The 12831-nt window shown below is 51.1% G+C and overlaps 1 protein-coding gene across 2 annotated transcripts; it reads right to left on the bottom strand.

The window, feature by feature from the left end:
* Positions 1–408: 408 nt before the first annotated feature.
* TFIP11 (tuftelin interacting protein 11) lies at positions 409–12248 on the bottom strand. Of its 2 annotated transcripts, none has more exons than XM_006261761.4 (13): positions 12145–12248; positions 11763–11965; positions 9539–9695; positions 8716–8872; positions 8220–8347; positions 7525–7677; positions 6403–6912; positions 5605–5711; positions 4332–4500; positions 3900–4143; positions 2968–3110; positions 2487–2652; positions 409–871 (listed from the first exon to the last, which is right to left on the bottom strand). In XM_006261761.4, the coding sequence occupies exons 2-13, from the start codon at positions 11957–11959 to the stop codon at positions 516–518; spliced, it is 2487 nt and encodes an 828-aa protein (XP_006261823.1). In that variant the 5' UTR covers positions 11960–11965; positions 12145–12248; the 3' UTR covers positions 409–515. The 2 variants fall into 2 exon arrangements, with proteins under 2 accessions (XP_006261823.1, XP_059569308.1); XM_059713325.1 differs by having other exon boundaries at positions 12182–12203.
* Between the last annotated feature and the right edge of the window lie 583 nt (positions 12249–12831).

The raw sequence follows: 12831 nt of genomic DNA, 5'->3' as shown, positions 1-12831 counted from the left end.
TGACAGCCTGTTCAAGTCTGGAGCATTGAGGGGAAGGAAGGATCAGGCCTTCCACACCTTGCGCTTACAGAATATCAAGTTGTTCCCAAAGGATATCCCAAGCAGCAGCTGGAAGGACCCCCCAGCCCTCCAGTTCAGTGCTCTGAGTGTTGGGGGAGTCCTCAGCCTCCCAAAACCCTGTATGCTGGGTGGGAGCCTGCAGGAAACACTGCTGCAGAGGCAGCACAAACGCCCTTGCGCTGTTCTGTTAGCCTGACCTCTGCTTATCCACTTGCAGACGCGCTGCCTCTGTGGCCAATCTAGCCTAGAGGGGAGGCTTGTTCTACTCAGACTTACGAATATACAGAAAGCAACAGCAGCTAGCATCTCTGTCAGGCTGCACTGCTAAGAGACAATCCTGAAAATCCATCAGGTCTACAAAGCTGTCACCTCTTTATTGCAACAAAACAGCACTGATGTGGGTGGGGGGATTTCACAGTCCTTATATACAACATGCTCAGCTCTGAGTTAGCTGCTTATTTAGCCATATCAATGAGGCTCTGCAGAGAAGTCGGGACCCAAGTCTTTTCTCCCTGTACGAACACAACGCCCCGGTCGATGTAAATCACGATCCGCCCAAACGTGTACAGCTGCTTCCCCTCGTGTCGCTTCCCAATCACAGGCATGAAGACAATGTTGTGCTCCTCTGCTTTGGTCTGGATCAGGTCTTTAAAGTTCATGGGCACGGAGCTGGCGGCCATGCCAATGCCCCGCTGGGCCATGTTCTCTGCCTCTCGCCGCTCTTGCATGGCTTCATACTGGAAGTCCTTCCTCCGCTCCGTGTGAGTGAGGTAGGCGATGTTCTCCCGGGCGCCTGGTTGCATGTAGCCGCCTAGGGGGGCAAAGAAAGGTGGAGTCAGGGTCCCAAGTCACTTGCAACTACACATCAGTGGAGAAGCCAAACCCTGGGATACAGAATGCAACTACAAAGAGAAGGGCCCCACCCTGCCGTATGCATTTTAGCTCCCTAGCTGCTAACAGAAATGGGAGGGTGTGCAGGCAACACATTCCCTGAATCCATTCCAGCGTGCTCAGGTGAAGTGTGCAGATTCAGGGCAGAAAAGAGGCACGCCAACGGAGTCTGAACAATGCTGAACTCAGTGCCATGGCCTCAGCAGCCCTCCACCGACCAGTTTCCCTCACTTTCAAGACTTCTAATAGCACTTAGCCAAGTTAAAAGCCTTGAATGGGAGGGAAGCTGGTCAGTTTGGGGGCTGCCAACATGTGCACAGTGGTGTCAGCAGTAGCAATGAGCACTGCTGGTAGGAGCAATCCCTGAACTGAGCAGCTCTGGCCCTGTTCACTGTCCTGAAAGCAGTTAGCTATGGAGCAGACAGATGCAGCTACAGTTACTGCACAGGCAGACAGGGTGCCACGTGTGGAAACGGTTTATAACCTTAGGTGATGAGCAGCTAAGTGGAGCGTCACTGCATGAACAAATGAAGCAAGCAGGGATTTGCACTGTGCCAGGCAGCTCAGCGAGCTGCGTGCTTTCCCAGGACACACGTAGGCAGAAGGTGCTATCAAACTATGGCAAGATGGCAGGGTTCAGCGCAGGAAGACCCTGACTGCATGTACCCCAGGAGCTTACAGGCACGGCTGTGGTACTGGGGCAACGAGGGAGATCGCAGGCAAGCAGTGCTCTGCTGCTGCAAGACCGGGTCAAGCTGCTCGCCCCCTTTCCTGCAGTTAATTAGTGCAGTACAAGCAGGCCCTGCTGAGAAGCTCGGCAGGCCAGCAGATCTCAGCAGCAGGGAGCAGCTGTTCTCAGCAGCTTTGTTTTGCTGAGTGGCTGTCTGCAGTAGCCTACTAGGCCTTCTTGCAGGTGAGCTCCCTGCGTTGTGTACCGCGTGCCTGTGGCTGTGGCCCGTTTCACTATGTCCAGAACTGACCCTACACAGCCCCCGTCTGCCGCTGAGTCTTGCCACAAGGTTATCCAGCAAACACGGAGAGGAGCAGGCTAGGAGGTTCTCCCTAACTTCTAGAAGGCGACACAGGGGCTGGGGCATGGACTGGGAAGCCGAGGGCTTGTTTCCTCCCTCGAGTCTGTCCTGCCACCCAGCTGCCTGCTATTCACAACAAAGAGCCCAGGCTTCTTGGCAGGGTACCAGGTCGTTAAGCCACAGTCCCTCCATTATTGACGCACGCCAGATCCCAGATATATTTAGAGGCTTAACGACTTAATACTATCTACCATGGCCCTTTATATATGGAAGCAGCAAATTTCCAGAAACCAATTAATAATTCAGACAAGTGCAGGGACCAGAAGAGATAACCCTGCAGAGCTGGCCATCTATGACACAGCAGGCAAAAGCAATTTGTATGAGTGCTGATGGCAGGAGCTACCGAGAGGCCAGTTAGCAGGGGCTCTATCTGAATAGACTCAGGCAGCAGCGAGGTACTGCTGCATTGTGAAACACTGTAGAATAGAAGAGGGAAAGCCTTACCGACGCTGGAGGAGACAGCCCGGTTCATGATATCAAGTGCTTCATTAAACTTCTCCTTGATTGACGGATGCGCCAAGACCTGGTCTGAGAACATGGATTTCCAGCCAAGGTACCACTTGGTGATCTCTTCGTAATTGGGGCTGTTGCTAAGCCAGGAGCACAGCACCTGCAACACAATCCAAAAGACCAATCAACAGGATGGGACAAGTCTCCCCAGGTCAATTAGTTTGGCTCTGAACAAGCTTCGGGAAAGAGCAGGGCCAGTGGCGGCACCTGCTGACAGCTGCGAGAGCCTTGTTAGCAGCAAATGCTGCGATCAGGGAACATGGAGTCGTGACCGAGAAGCACGCAGTGAGCACACCACCATTCCTCCTCACAGGCTGTGCTCTGGGCCAGGATAGTGACCCCACATTAACAACAGACAGCTCTCTTACAGGGCAAGACTGAGCACCTTCCCAGCCAGCTGGTCTGAGCCACACACCTGCAGCCACTTGGGGAAGAAGTGCTTCTCCAGCAGCCCAACGAGGCTGGACACAGAGATCATGCCTGCCCAGTCGACCACCCAGTAAAAGGCATCCATGTGCTGCTGGTGAGGATTAATGACGAGCTCGTGGAGGCACATCCCTAGAGAAAGAAGAGGAGCAGTAAACAAGAATAGTTGTGTTTGGAGACCAGCTTCTTTAGCTGACAAGGAGCAGCTCAGCACATTCTGCTCCAATAGCAGTAGCATCCCATACCCTGCCCAGCAAAGCATTCCCCTCTCTACTCTGATTACCCAGAGACCTCTCCTGCCTCAGAAAGGCCTGTTGGCTTCACCTCTAGCATTTACAGTTTGCAGCGAGAAGTGTGAAACTCAAAACCTCACTCCAGGTTCTACTTCCCAGCAGAGAGGGGTTTGCCAGCGTGAATGAAGAGCTGTCTGGGGAAAAGCTAGCCTGGAGAGCAGGCCAGAGTGCAACACAGCAGATCCCCTTCCACTCCTCTTCCCTCAACTCAGGCTGGAGGTTCTAGACCAGTAGCTTTCAAGCTTTTTTCATATGCGGATCCCTTTGGAAATTTTGAATGGAGGTGTGGACCCCCTTGCATTGTAAGTGTGGGTATTCATATACTTCTCATTCATCCTAGTCATCTTTCAGTCATCACAGTCTGCAGACCCCCAGGGGTCTGTGGACCACAGGTTGAAAACCACTGGTTTAGAGCCAAACAAAGCAGAGGAACTACAGAAGTGAGGCCCAGGAGGAAAAGAAGGCTCCTAGGGTGCCGGGCCAAGGAGCCCCCTTTGCAAACACTTCCCTGGCCCACTGCCTATAACGCTAAAAACAGTAATAAACTACAACTGGGACAACTTCTCAAATACCACCCATCACAAAATGTGCTGTTCTCTGGGGTGTCACTGTCTCCCAGCACTCTCACCTAGCTTGGGCACAATGTTTTTGACCATGAAAGCTTCCCACGATCCGGGCGTGAACACGTCCTTCCAAGGCTGCAGGATCAGCTTGGCTGAAGAGTCGCTGGGGTGCCACTTCTGCAGGGCATTCGCCAGCTTGTTTCGGATCGGAGAATACAAGGGCTCTAAGCGAGCCTGCATCAGTGGCAGCCAGGGGTGAATCCACGAGTGGATCGGGACAGTGTCCGTCAGAGGGTTCCAGTTTTCAACCTTGAAACAAGACAAGAGAGCACCAGAACTGAAACAGATCCATCCATCCCAGGACTCCTTTGAAGCTCTTTCACTGCCCACAGTGACGCCCAAAGGACCCCCCAGAGGCTCTCGGACAATTGGAGGAGACTGGCATTTGAGCACTGGCTCAGCACCTGGCATCGGCCTAGTGTGACTTTGCCTCTCACCTCCTTCTGTAGCTTGGGGAAGATGAGCTGGTCCAGAATGTTATCCAGTATCCAGACAGGGATAACATGAACCCAGCTGTCTAGGAAGTCCACCATTGGGCCACAGTTTCTTGGCTGCCATTGTGTTATGATGTTTCTCACATATGGCATCCAGATTTCCCACATCAGCCTGGAAAAAACAGTCACAATCAGAGCTATGACCTAGAACTGAAATAGACCCAACAGGTAACTCTTCTACACGAGCAATTAAAAAGCAGTACTTTTTTTTGGAACCTGCTCAGCACTCAATTTTAACATACGACACATTTACCCGTGAGATTGGGGGTCATCTGATGATCATTCTGCAGATGTCATCAAGCTGGGGGGAGTACTGGATATACTGGAGGGTAGGCCTAAGATTCAGAGAGACCCAAACAAATTGGAGGATTGGGCCAAAAGAAACCTCATGAGGTTCAATAAGGACAAGTGCAAAGTCCTGAACTTCGAACACAGCAATCCCATGCACCAGTACAGCCTGGGGGCTGACTGGCCGGGCAGCAGCTCTGCAAAAGAGGACCTGGGGGCAACAGTGGACAATAAGCTAGCATTGCACCCTTGTTACCAAGGCTAATGGCATCCTGGGCTGCATTGCTAGGAGCAATGCCAGCAAATTGAAGTGATTCTTCCCCTCTGTTTGGCACTGGGGAGGCCACATCTAGAGTTGTGTGTCCAGTTTTGGGCCCCCCACTACAAAAAGAAAGTGGACAAACTGGAGAGAGTTCAATGAAGGACAACAAAAATGGTTTTGGGGCTGGGGCGCATGACTTATGAGAAGTGTCTGAGGGAACTGGGCTTATTTAGTCTGCAGAAGAGAAGACCGAGGGGGATTGAATAGCAGCCTTCACCTCCCTGCAGGGGGGCTGCAAAGAGGATGGAGCTGGGCTGGTCTCATTGGGGCAGATGACAGAACAAGGAGCAATGGGCTCCAGTTGCAGGAAAGGAAGTTGAGGTTAGATATTAGGAAGAACTTTCCTACTAGTAGGGTTGTAAAGTACTGCAACAAGGTAACTAAAGAGGTGGTAGAATTTCCATCCTTGAAGTTTTAAACACTTAGCAGGACAAAGCCTTGGCTGGGATGATCTAGCTGGGGAAGGTCCTGCTTTGAGCAGGGGGTGGACTAGATGTGATCTCCTGAGGTCTCTTCCCTCATTTTCTATGATTCTATGATCTGGAAAGTGCACTCAAAGCATCTCTGGAAGATGGTGTATACGAGTCCAGCCCATGTGCTGGTTACCTGTGAAAGGCATCTGTGGTTAGGTCCTGCCCACTGAGAGACAACAGCTGATCATTTTCCAAGAGGGTTTTCCACTTGGCTATAACATCTGTGCCGTACGTGCAGTCCTGAAAAGGAATGGAGCAGAGCAGCCTTTAGCCTTTATTCCTCCAGGCCAGTTAGCACACAAAGGGGTGGGGGAAATAAGGCTAAGAGTATGTGCTGAGCAAGACAGTTCCGTCTCCCAGCCCCTCTGCCACACAGCCAGCAAGCAGAGGCCTTTAGCAGACCACAGGGGTGAAACCCTGGAGTGTCTTTAACATAAAGCAGCAAAGAAAGAGAAATCCAAGAAGCTGCACCTTTCACATGTACAACTACGATGCAGATGGTTTTGCTATTGCCTACTGAAAGCCTTTGCTTGTGGGACAGCGTGTGCCTCTTCAATGAGTTAAGCAGACACACTTGCTGCAGTGAAACCCCGGCCACTGTGTTTTCATTCTCTGCACCTCCCCTCTGATAAACGTAGCCCCTTTATAAGAGCCTCCATGGACTGAGACACCCCTCATGTCTCGAGTCACTTTGGAAAACCATGGCCTTCGCTTTAGCAAGATGCAGCGCCACACCCTCCTTCCAACAGCAGGGGAAAGGGGATCTCCCTTCAAATTTACCTTTATCCAAGTATGCTAGGACCATACTGCAAACATAGGAGCAAAGCCACTCTCTCACCATGTAATCCATGCTTCAGATCAAAGCAGGGTCCCCAGCACTTTTATCAGTCCTAACCAATAAACAGCGCGAACAAGGCAAACCCAGGCTCACCTTGAGAGGATCCCAGCTTTTGAAGTAATCCTTCATGAGAGGAAACACGATAGCCACGGCCAAGTCCACCCTGTCGGACATGCGATACTCCTCGTAGTATTTGTCCTGCAGGGTCCCAAAGATCTTGGCGCACTCATCCAGTGTAAGGGGGTTGCTGCAGTTGGGCATCATCCGCCTCTCGCACTCCTCCACCATCTCCAGCACCTTGCTGAGGTTGCCAATGGCCGTCTCCTCGTGCGTGAGAACTTCTGATATCTTCTGTATCTCGTGGGTCAGGTTGATAACCATGTCCCTCTCGTACTGTAGTTGCCGGTCATTCTGGATGATCTCCTGCTCCGTGATATCAATCAGAAGCTGCAAGTTGTGCTCCAGCTCTGGCAAGGCAAATCCTTGGGGCTTGGAGTCTTTGCCCAGTGGCTGCTGAGGGCTGTCATCTGGGATATTGTGCTTGTGGCTGATTTGACTGTAGCTGTAATAGACCTTCTGTTCGCGGCCAGTCATGTCGATAACCTTCCGAGAAGAAAACACACAACTGAAAGATCTGACTTTGTGTTTCCATTTGAAGGAAAGATTTCCCCCACCCTGGACTGGGAATCACCAGCTTCCATGTGATTCAGAAACTCAGACTGGACATTAACACCATCAAGTTATCTGAACCAGACCAATTAAGATGGAGCCCTAGAAGTTTAGGGGCTGCTCTACATGTGGCTTTAAGTGCTGGCTACAGAGTTTGGGTTAGAGATCAGGCCTTTTTTGTCTATGGACAGAAAGAGACAGACAGTTCCTCTCCCCTCAAGTCTACTATTTCACTTGAGGAGCATAGAAAGAAATTGGGGTACTTAACGGTCTGCACGCTGCTGCTGGAGCAAAGCCATCAGCATTTCTATTCCCTGTTACAGAAATGTGATTCCATCCAGACAGAAGTCTGTCTGCACCAACGACAAATCCAGTCTCTGCTCCCTTGGGATCAAGCATCTGATTCACTCAATTGCTATTTCTGATCCTACCACATTGTGCAGGTATGCTGCCACCCTTGTCATTCTGTCTGTCTGGTTAAAGAACAAGCGTCTCTCAAACAGCACCCTATGTTCCACGTGCTGCTGCTTTGGACAACAGCCTTACCTTAACTTGGGACAGCTCTTTCTGAGGGGCTGAGAGCTGCTTGCCAATCCTGCCCTTGGCTTTCAGTTCCTCCACAGTCTTGTAGGAGTATTTGGGTTTCTTCTTGCCTCCGTTGGGATCTTTTCTCCACTGACTGAGATCTTTCTGAAATGCCTAAATAAAAAGCCATGGTTAGCCCAGAACTGCAGTGTTGACAGCCCTGGATGTGAGCCATGAGATTCTTCACTCGAGAATATTTCAGTTGCAGTTCGCTCATAATGCAGCACAGAAAGAAAATGAGTGAAGGCAAACAGCTAAAGCTGAATGGCCAATTACTAGCTCAAACCTGGGGCCCAGTCAGTCACATCGCAACAGGTCTGGAAACGTACAGTTCAATCTATTCCCAGGATGGAAAAAAAATCATCACCACCCATTCCCAGTACCCTAGACAAACCAGAAGGTTTGACATTTTTGGAATGCTTTTAGGCAAGGTCCCAGCAGTGAGGATGACACCCTGCAATAAGTTTCTTTGGGATCAGCTAAAGATTTTCAAGACACAAAGGAAGAACATTATATGTCAAGAGGGAAAAGCCCAACTTCTGTGACTACGGCTTCCTGCACACAACTGAGGAAAATGTCCCTTGAACATATAATGCCTCAGTGTCTAAACTGGGTTTCACACTGTGTGGAACAGCCACATCAGGAGCTGGACTTACCTCTTCTGCTTCTTCTTCTGAGTCAACAACAGGGAAGTCCTGCAACGACTGACTGGTTCGCTCAGAGCCATACGCGCCCACAGCTCCTTTGCCTTTCCTTTGCTTGGCCTCGATCGGACTGATGATACCTGGCGAGGTTTGCAATAGCCATGTCAGCCACAAAGGACAGCCGGGGATTCTCCACAGCTAAACATTGTTAAGGACCCTAAAATTACCAGGTGCTTTTTAAGTCTGTCATTGTGTGTACAGCTGATCTTCCCAGCCAGTGACACCTACTGTGTTCCTTTTAAAACACAGACTGTTGCATCCAATTTCACCTCCCTTACTTCTTCCCCTTCCCATGCTACATAGAGAGAGTCTGCCATCTCCCACCACAGGCCAGTCTCACGTTATCACAGAATATGAATACATATGTATTTTATCTTGCAGACCAAACACCTCAAGAATCCCTGACACACCCAAACGATTGTGCAGGGGCAGGAAGGGGACGCTGTACCTTGAGCATTTTTTCCAAGACCCCTGCCAGGGACGTAACCCATTTTCTGAAGAAGTTTTTGTCCTATTCCCTTGGTGTGTCTCTCCCAGCTGCCAAAGTCCATGAAAGACTTATTCCCTCCTGCAAATCCTTTCTGGCTGGGTTTGAAATTACCACCCTGTTAAAAAAGAAACCAATATTGCTAAATAGCGTAACAAGCTAGGTCCTTGTAAGCTCTCTCAGGAGAAGATCCTTTCCAAAGGAGACTCAGCAGCTCGCATACTGTGCTACTTCCTCTCCTGCTCACTATGTGAGAAGCTTCCTCAACATATTGGTGAGCATTGTGGAGCTGTATCCACATTTTCATTTAAGGCTAATAATTATAAGCCTTTACCACGGGCTGAAGTCAAAAGTAGTTCTGGAAACTTTGTGCGTCTCAACAGAGAAATAAGGGGCACTGATTTTTAATCACATTAATTGGTAACTTGCTCAAGCTAGTCACATTCAGTGCTATCAACAGAAACTGATGGCTGGCACATTTACAGCTGAAAGGATGGAAACAAAATGCAGCCCCTTAATTTGTTATAACTTCAATCTCCTCTGCAAGAACACTCACAAAGGGGCAAACCTTGCAAGGGCCAGGAAGGCCCATCAACCCATCAAATGCACAAAAGTGAGGGGAAACTGCCTCCACAGCAGAGGATGAAATCACAGACCTGTGGGCAGCATGACAGCATCATTCTTTTTTTCATCTGCTGATTTAATATCCTAACACCTAGATGCTCCTGTGACGGGGGCTACACGAACATCTTTAACAGGGTTGCTCATTTTAAGAATAACTCACCGTTTTTAACTTCTTTGGTACAACCTCCTTGGGCAATTCTTCCTGCTTAATAGGTTTCTCATCATCCTCGTCCGAGTCATCTTCCACCTCCTCCTCTGCTGCAGGCTTTCGCAGCCCGGCGCTGATAAAATTGACAGGGGCTGAGTAGTCTCGAGATCTGTATAAGGAAATCACGTTAAAGAGGCATTTTTAGAACTGCGTGCGTCAGAGCTCTTCCACTGGGGCAGCAGCTGGAACACAGTCAGAGACACCCTCGCAAGCAGTTCCCTCTTAATGTTACGATATGGAGCTACAAAGCCGGTATTTGAAATGCAGGAAGTTTGAATTTATGAAGGAAAATCTGCGTTCTGAAAAGGACCTCGCATTTTTTGTTTTAGCAAACTTCAGCCTTGAAAAACAATCATCTCTATCCCAAACTCTACCTAGGCACTAAGCCAACTGCTGAGGGAAGTGAACACCATGTATGGACAACCCAGGTTATGTAGCTTTTGAAAAACCCTGTATGAGATTCCAATCCCTCCCTTCTCTTACACAAACCACAGCCAGCACGTCGTTTACCACCTCTACGTGCTTGAGAGAGCACCTTTCTGCACTACGCTCTAGGTGTCATGTTGCCAATGGCTCCCTGGTGGTGACACAAGACTTAAGTCGCAGAACCCCCGGGGCTGACGAGAGAACTCTCCCGCGGTTCCTTTCAGGCCAGCAGGGAGAGGATGGAGTTACTTTATTAAGGGAATTATTAACGGAACTGAAAGTATCATCATGTCTCTTTATAAATCCATGGTGCATGTTGAATGCTCTTTATAAGTCCATGCTGCACCTTGAATGCTGCGCCCAGTTCTGGTCCCCACACCACAAAAGGATGCAGAAAAACTAGAAAAGGTCCAGACACAGGCAGCAAGGATGTTGAGAGCTATGGAGGGGCTTCTGTGTAAGGAGATACTAAAGAGGCCAAGCCTGTTCAGTTTAGAAAGAGAAACCCTAAAGGGGAGCACAGGACAAGGGTTTACAACTAAATGCCAAAGTGAAAGCCAATAGGGATTCATAGAATCACAGAAGTCAGGTCGGAAGGGACCTTGTAGATCTTCGAGTCCGACCCCTGCCTGGGCAGGAGGGAAACTGGGCTTAAGTGACCCCAGCCAGGTAGGCATCGAGCTGCTTCTTAAAGCCCCCCAGGGTAGGAGCCAGCACCACTTCCCTTGGAAGTTGGTTCCAGATCCTAGCCACCCTGACTGTGAAGTAGTTCCTACGGATGTCTAATCTGAACCTACTCTCCAACAACTTGTGGCCGTTATTCCTTGTTATCCCGGGGGGGCGCTCGGGGAAACAAGGTCTCCCCCAAACTCTTCTGGTCCCCCCTAGGGAGTTTACAGACGGTCACCAGGTCCCCCCTCAGCCTTCTCTTGTGGAGGCTGAACAGGTTCAGGTCCCATAGCCTCTCATTGTAGGGCCTGCCCTGCTGTCCCCGGATCATGTGGGTGGCCTCCTCTGGACCCTCTCCATGCTGTCCACATCCCTCCTGACGTGCGGCGCCCAGAACTGGACGCAGTACTCCAGCTGCGGCCTGACCAGTGTCGCGCAGAGGGGGAGGGGGATTTATTATCTACTCTCTCTCACGATACAAAAGCTAGGGGTCACAAAATGAAACGAGTAGGCATTAAGTTTAGAAAGAACAAAACAAAATGTTTTCACCCAACATGTCACTGAAGCGTGGAACTTGTCGCCACCAGAAGCGAATTCAAAACGGGCTGGGGGACATTCCTGGAGGAAAGGGGCGTCAGTAGCTGTTGAATATGGGAGTGAGGGATACAACCCCTGAATCAGACCTTCCTAGACCTTAAATGCTGGCGGCTGCAGGGGGGAGAGGAACAGGGAGGGAAAAACCCCTGGTCCTCCCCTGTTCACTCTCCCGTTCAGCGTCTGCTGCCTGACAAGGCCCTGTTTGTTACGCCGTGGGGGACGTGCGGGCTTACACTCACAAGGAAACACTAGAAACCTCCCTTAAAAGCGGGGGCAACTGGAAACATAACCGACTTTGGGGGACAAATAAGCAGCAAGCAAGGAAAGGAGCGCGGTCACGAGCTAACAACGAGGGATCGGGAAGGGAACACCAAGCAGACCACGCCGGCCCCAAACGAGTCGAGCCCGTGGACGGCGGCCAGCGAAGATCTGCTCGGAGACGACGGCTCCGGTCACCCCGCGAGCAGCGAGGAGCCGCCCGTACCGCTTGCCGCCGAAGCTGGGCCGCTCGTCGTCGGAGTCGCGCTCGGCCCAGATGCCGTAGGTGGCCTCCTCCTTGGTCTGCCGGTGCCGCTGGCGGTTGGGGTTGAACTCGTTCTGCAGGTCCCAGTCCGTGATCTCGAAGCTCTCCATCTCCACCTCGCCCTCCTCATCCTGCCCGTACAGGTGCGACATGGACATGGCGGCCTGCCGGGGCGCGCCGGCATCAGAGCTGGTGGCGGGGGGGCCAGAGAGGCAGGTGCAGGCACCCCCACTCCTGCCCCCCCGACCCCTTTTCCTTCCCAGCCCTTCCCCCCACCCCATTCCCCCAGCCCCTCCCCCACTCACCTCTTCTCCCCCAAACCCGCCCCCCCCCCAGCACTCACCGCTCCCCGAACCAGGAAGCGGAGCTACAGCTTGTACCGGAAGCAGGAAGCGGCCGGATGTCCTTCCGGGGTCGCGAGCGCATGCGCCAGCGCCTGCCCGGAAGCCCGCGCCGCGGAGCATAGAGTGAGGGGGTGGGGCAGAGCGGCACGGCCGGCTGTCCGCCTCGGCGGACTTCTCTATGGTTGGGAGGGTGGGGTGGAGGCTGGGAGGTCTGCACCCCCCCCCCCACACACACACACACTTTTTCTCTCTAACTTCACACACACGTGCATTATGTATCTACACACACAGGTAAATGCACATATGTACACCCACCCGGTGTATGTATGCACGCACGATGTATACACTCACACATGAATTAAGCCTACACATGTATACACACTCATTATGAACACACGGACATGACGTGTACACACGCTGCATACATGCACACGCATGTACACACACACTATATGCATATGCACACTATGATTATGCATGCACACACACACCCCTATTGTGTACACACGCACATTATGCATATGCACATATTACATACATGCACACATGACATGCATGCACGCACACTATGATTACGTATGCACACACACATAAACATGTATCGCGTACACATACACATTACGCATGTACCCACACACACTATGCATATGCACACACACGTATCGGGGTGGGCAAAACACGGTCTG

This window comes from Alligator mississippiensis, chromosome 10 (genome assembly GCF_030867095.1).
Source record: "Alligator mississippiensis isolate rAllMis1 chromosome 10, rAllMis1, whole genome shotgun sequence".
Lineage (NCBI taxonomy): Eukaryota > Metazoa > Chordata > Crocodylia > Alligatoridae > Alligator > Alligator mississippiensis.
This window is presented reverse-complemented; position numbering and strand designations above follow the sequence as displayed.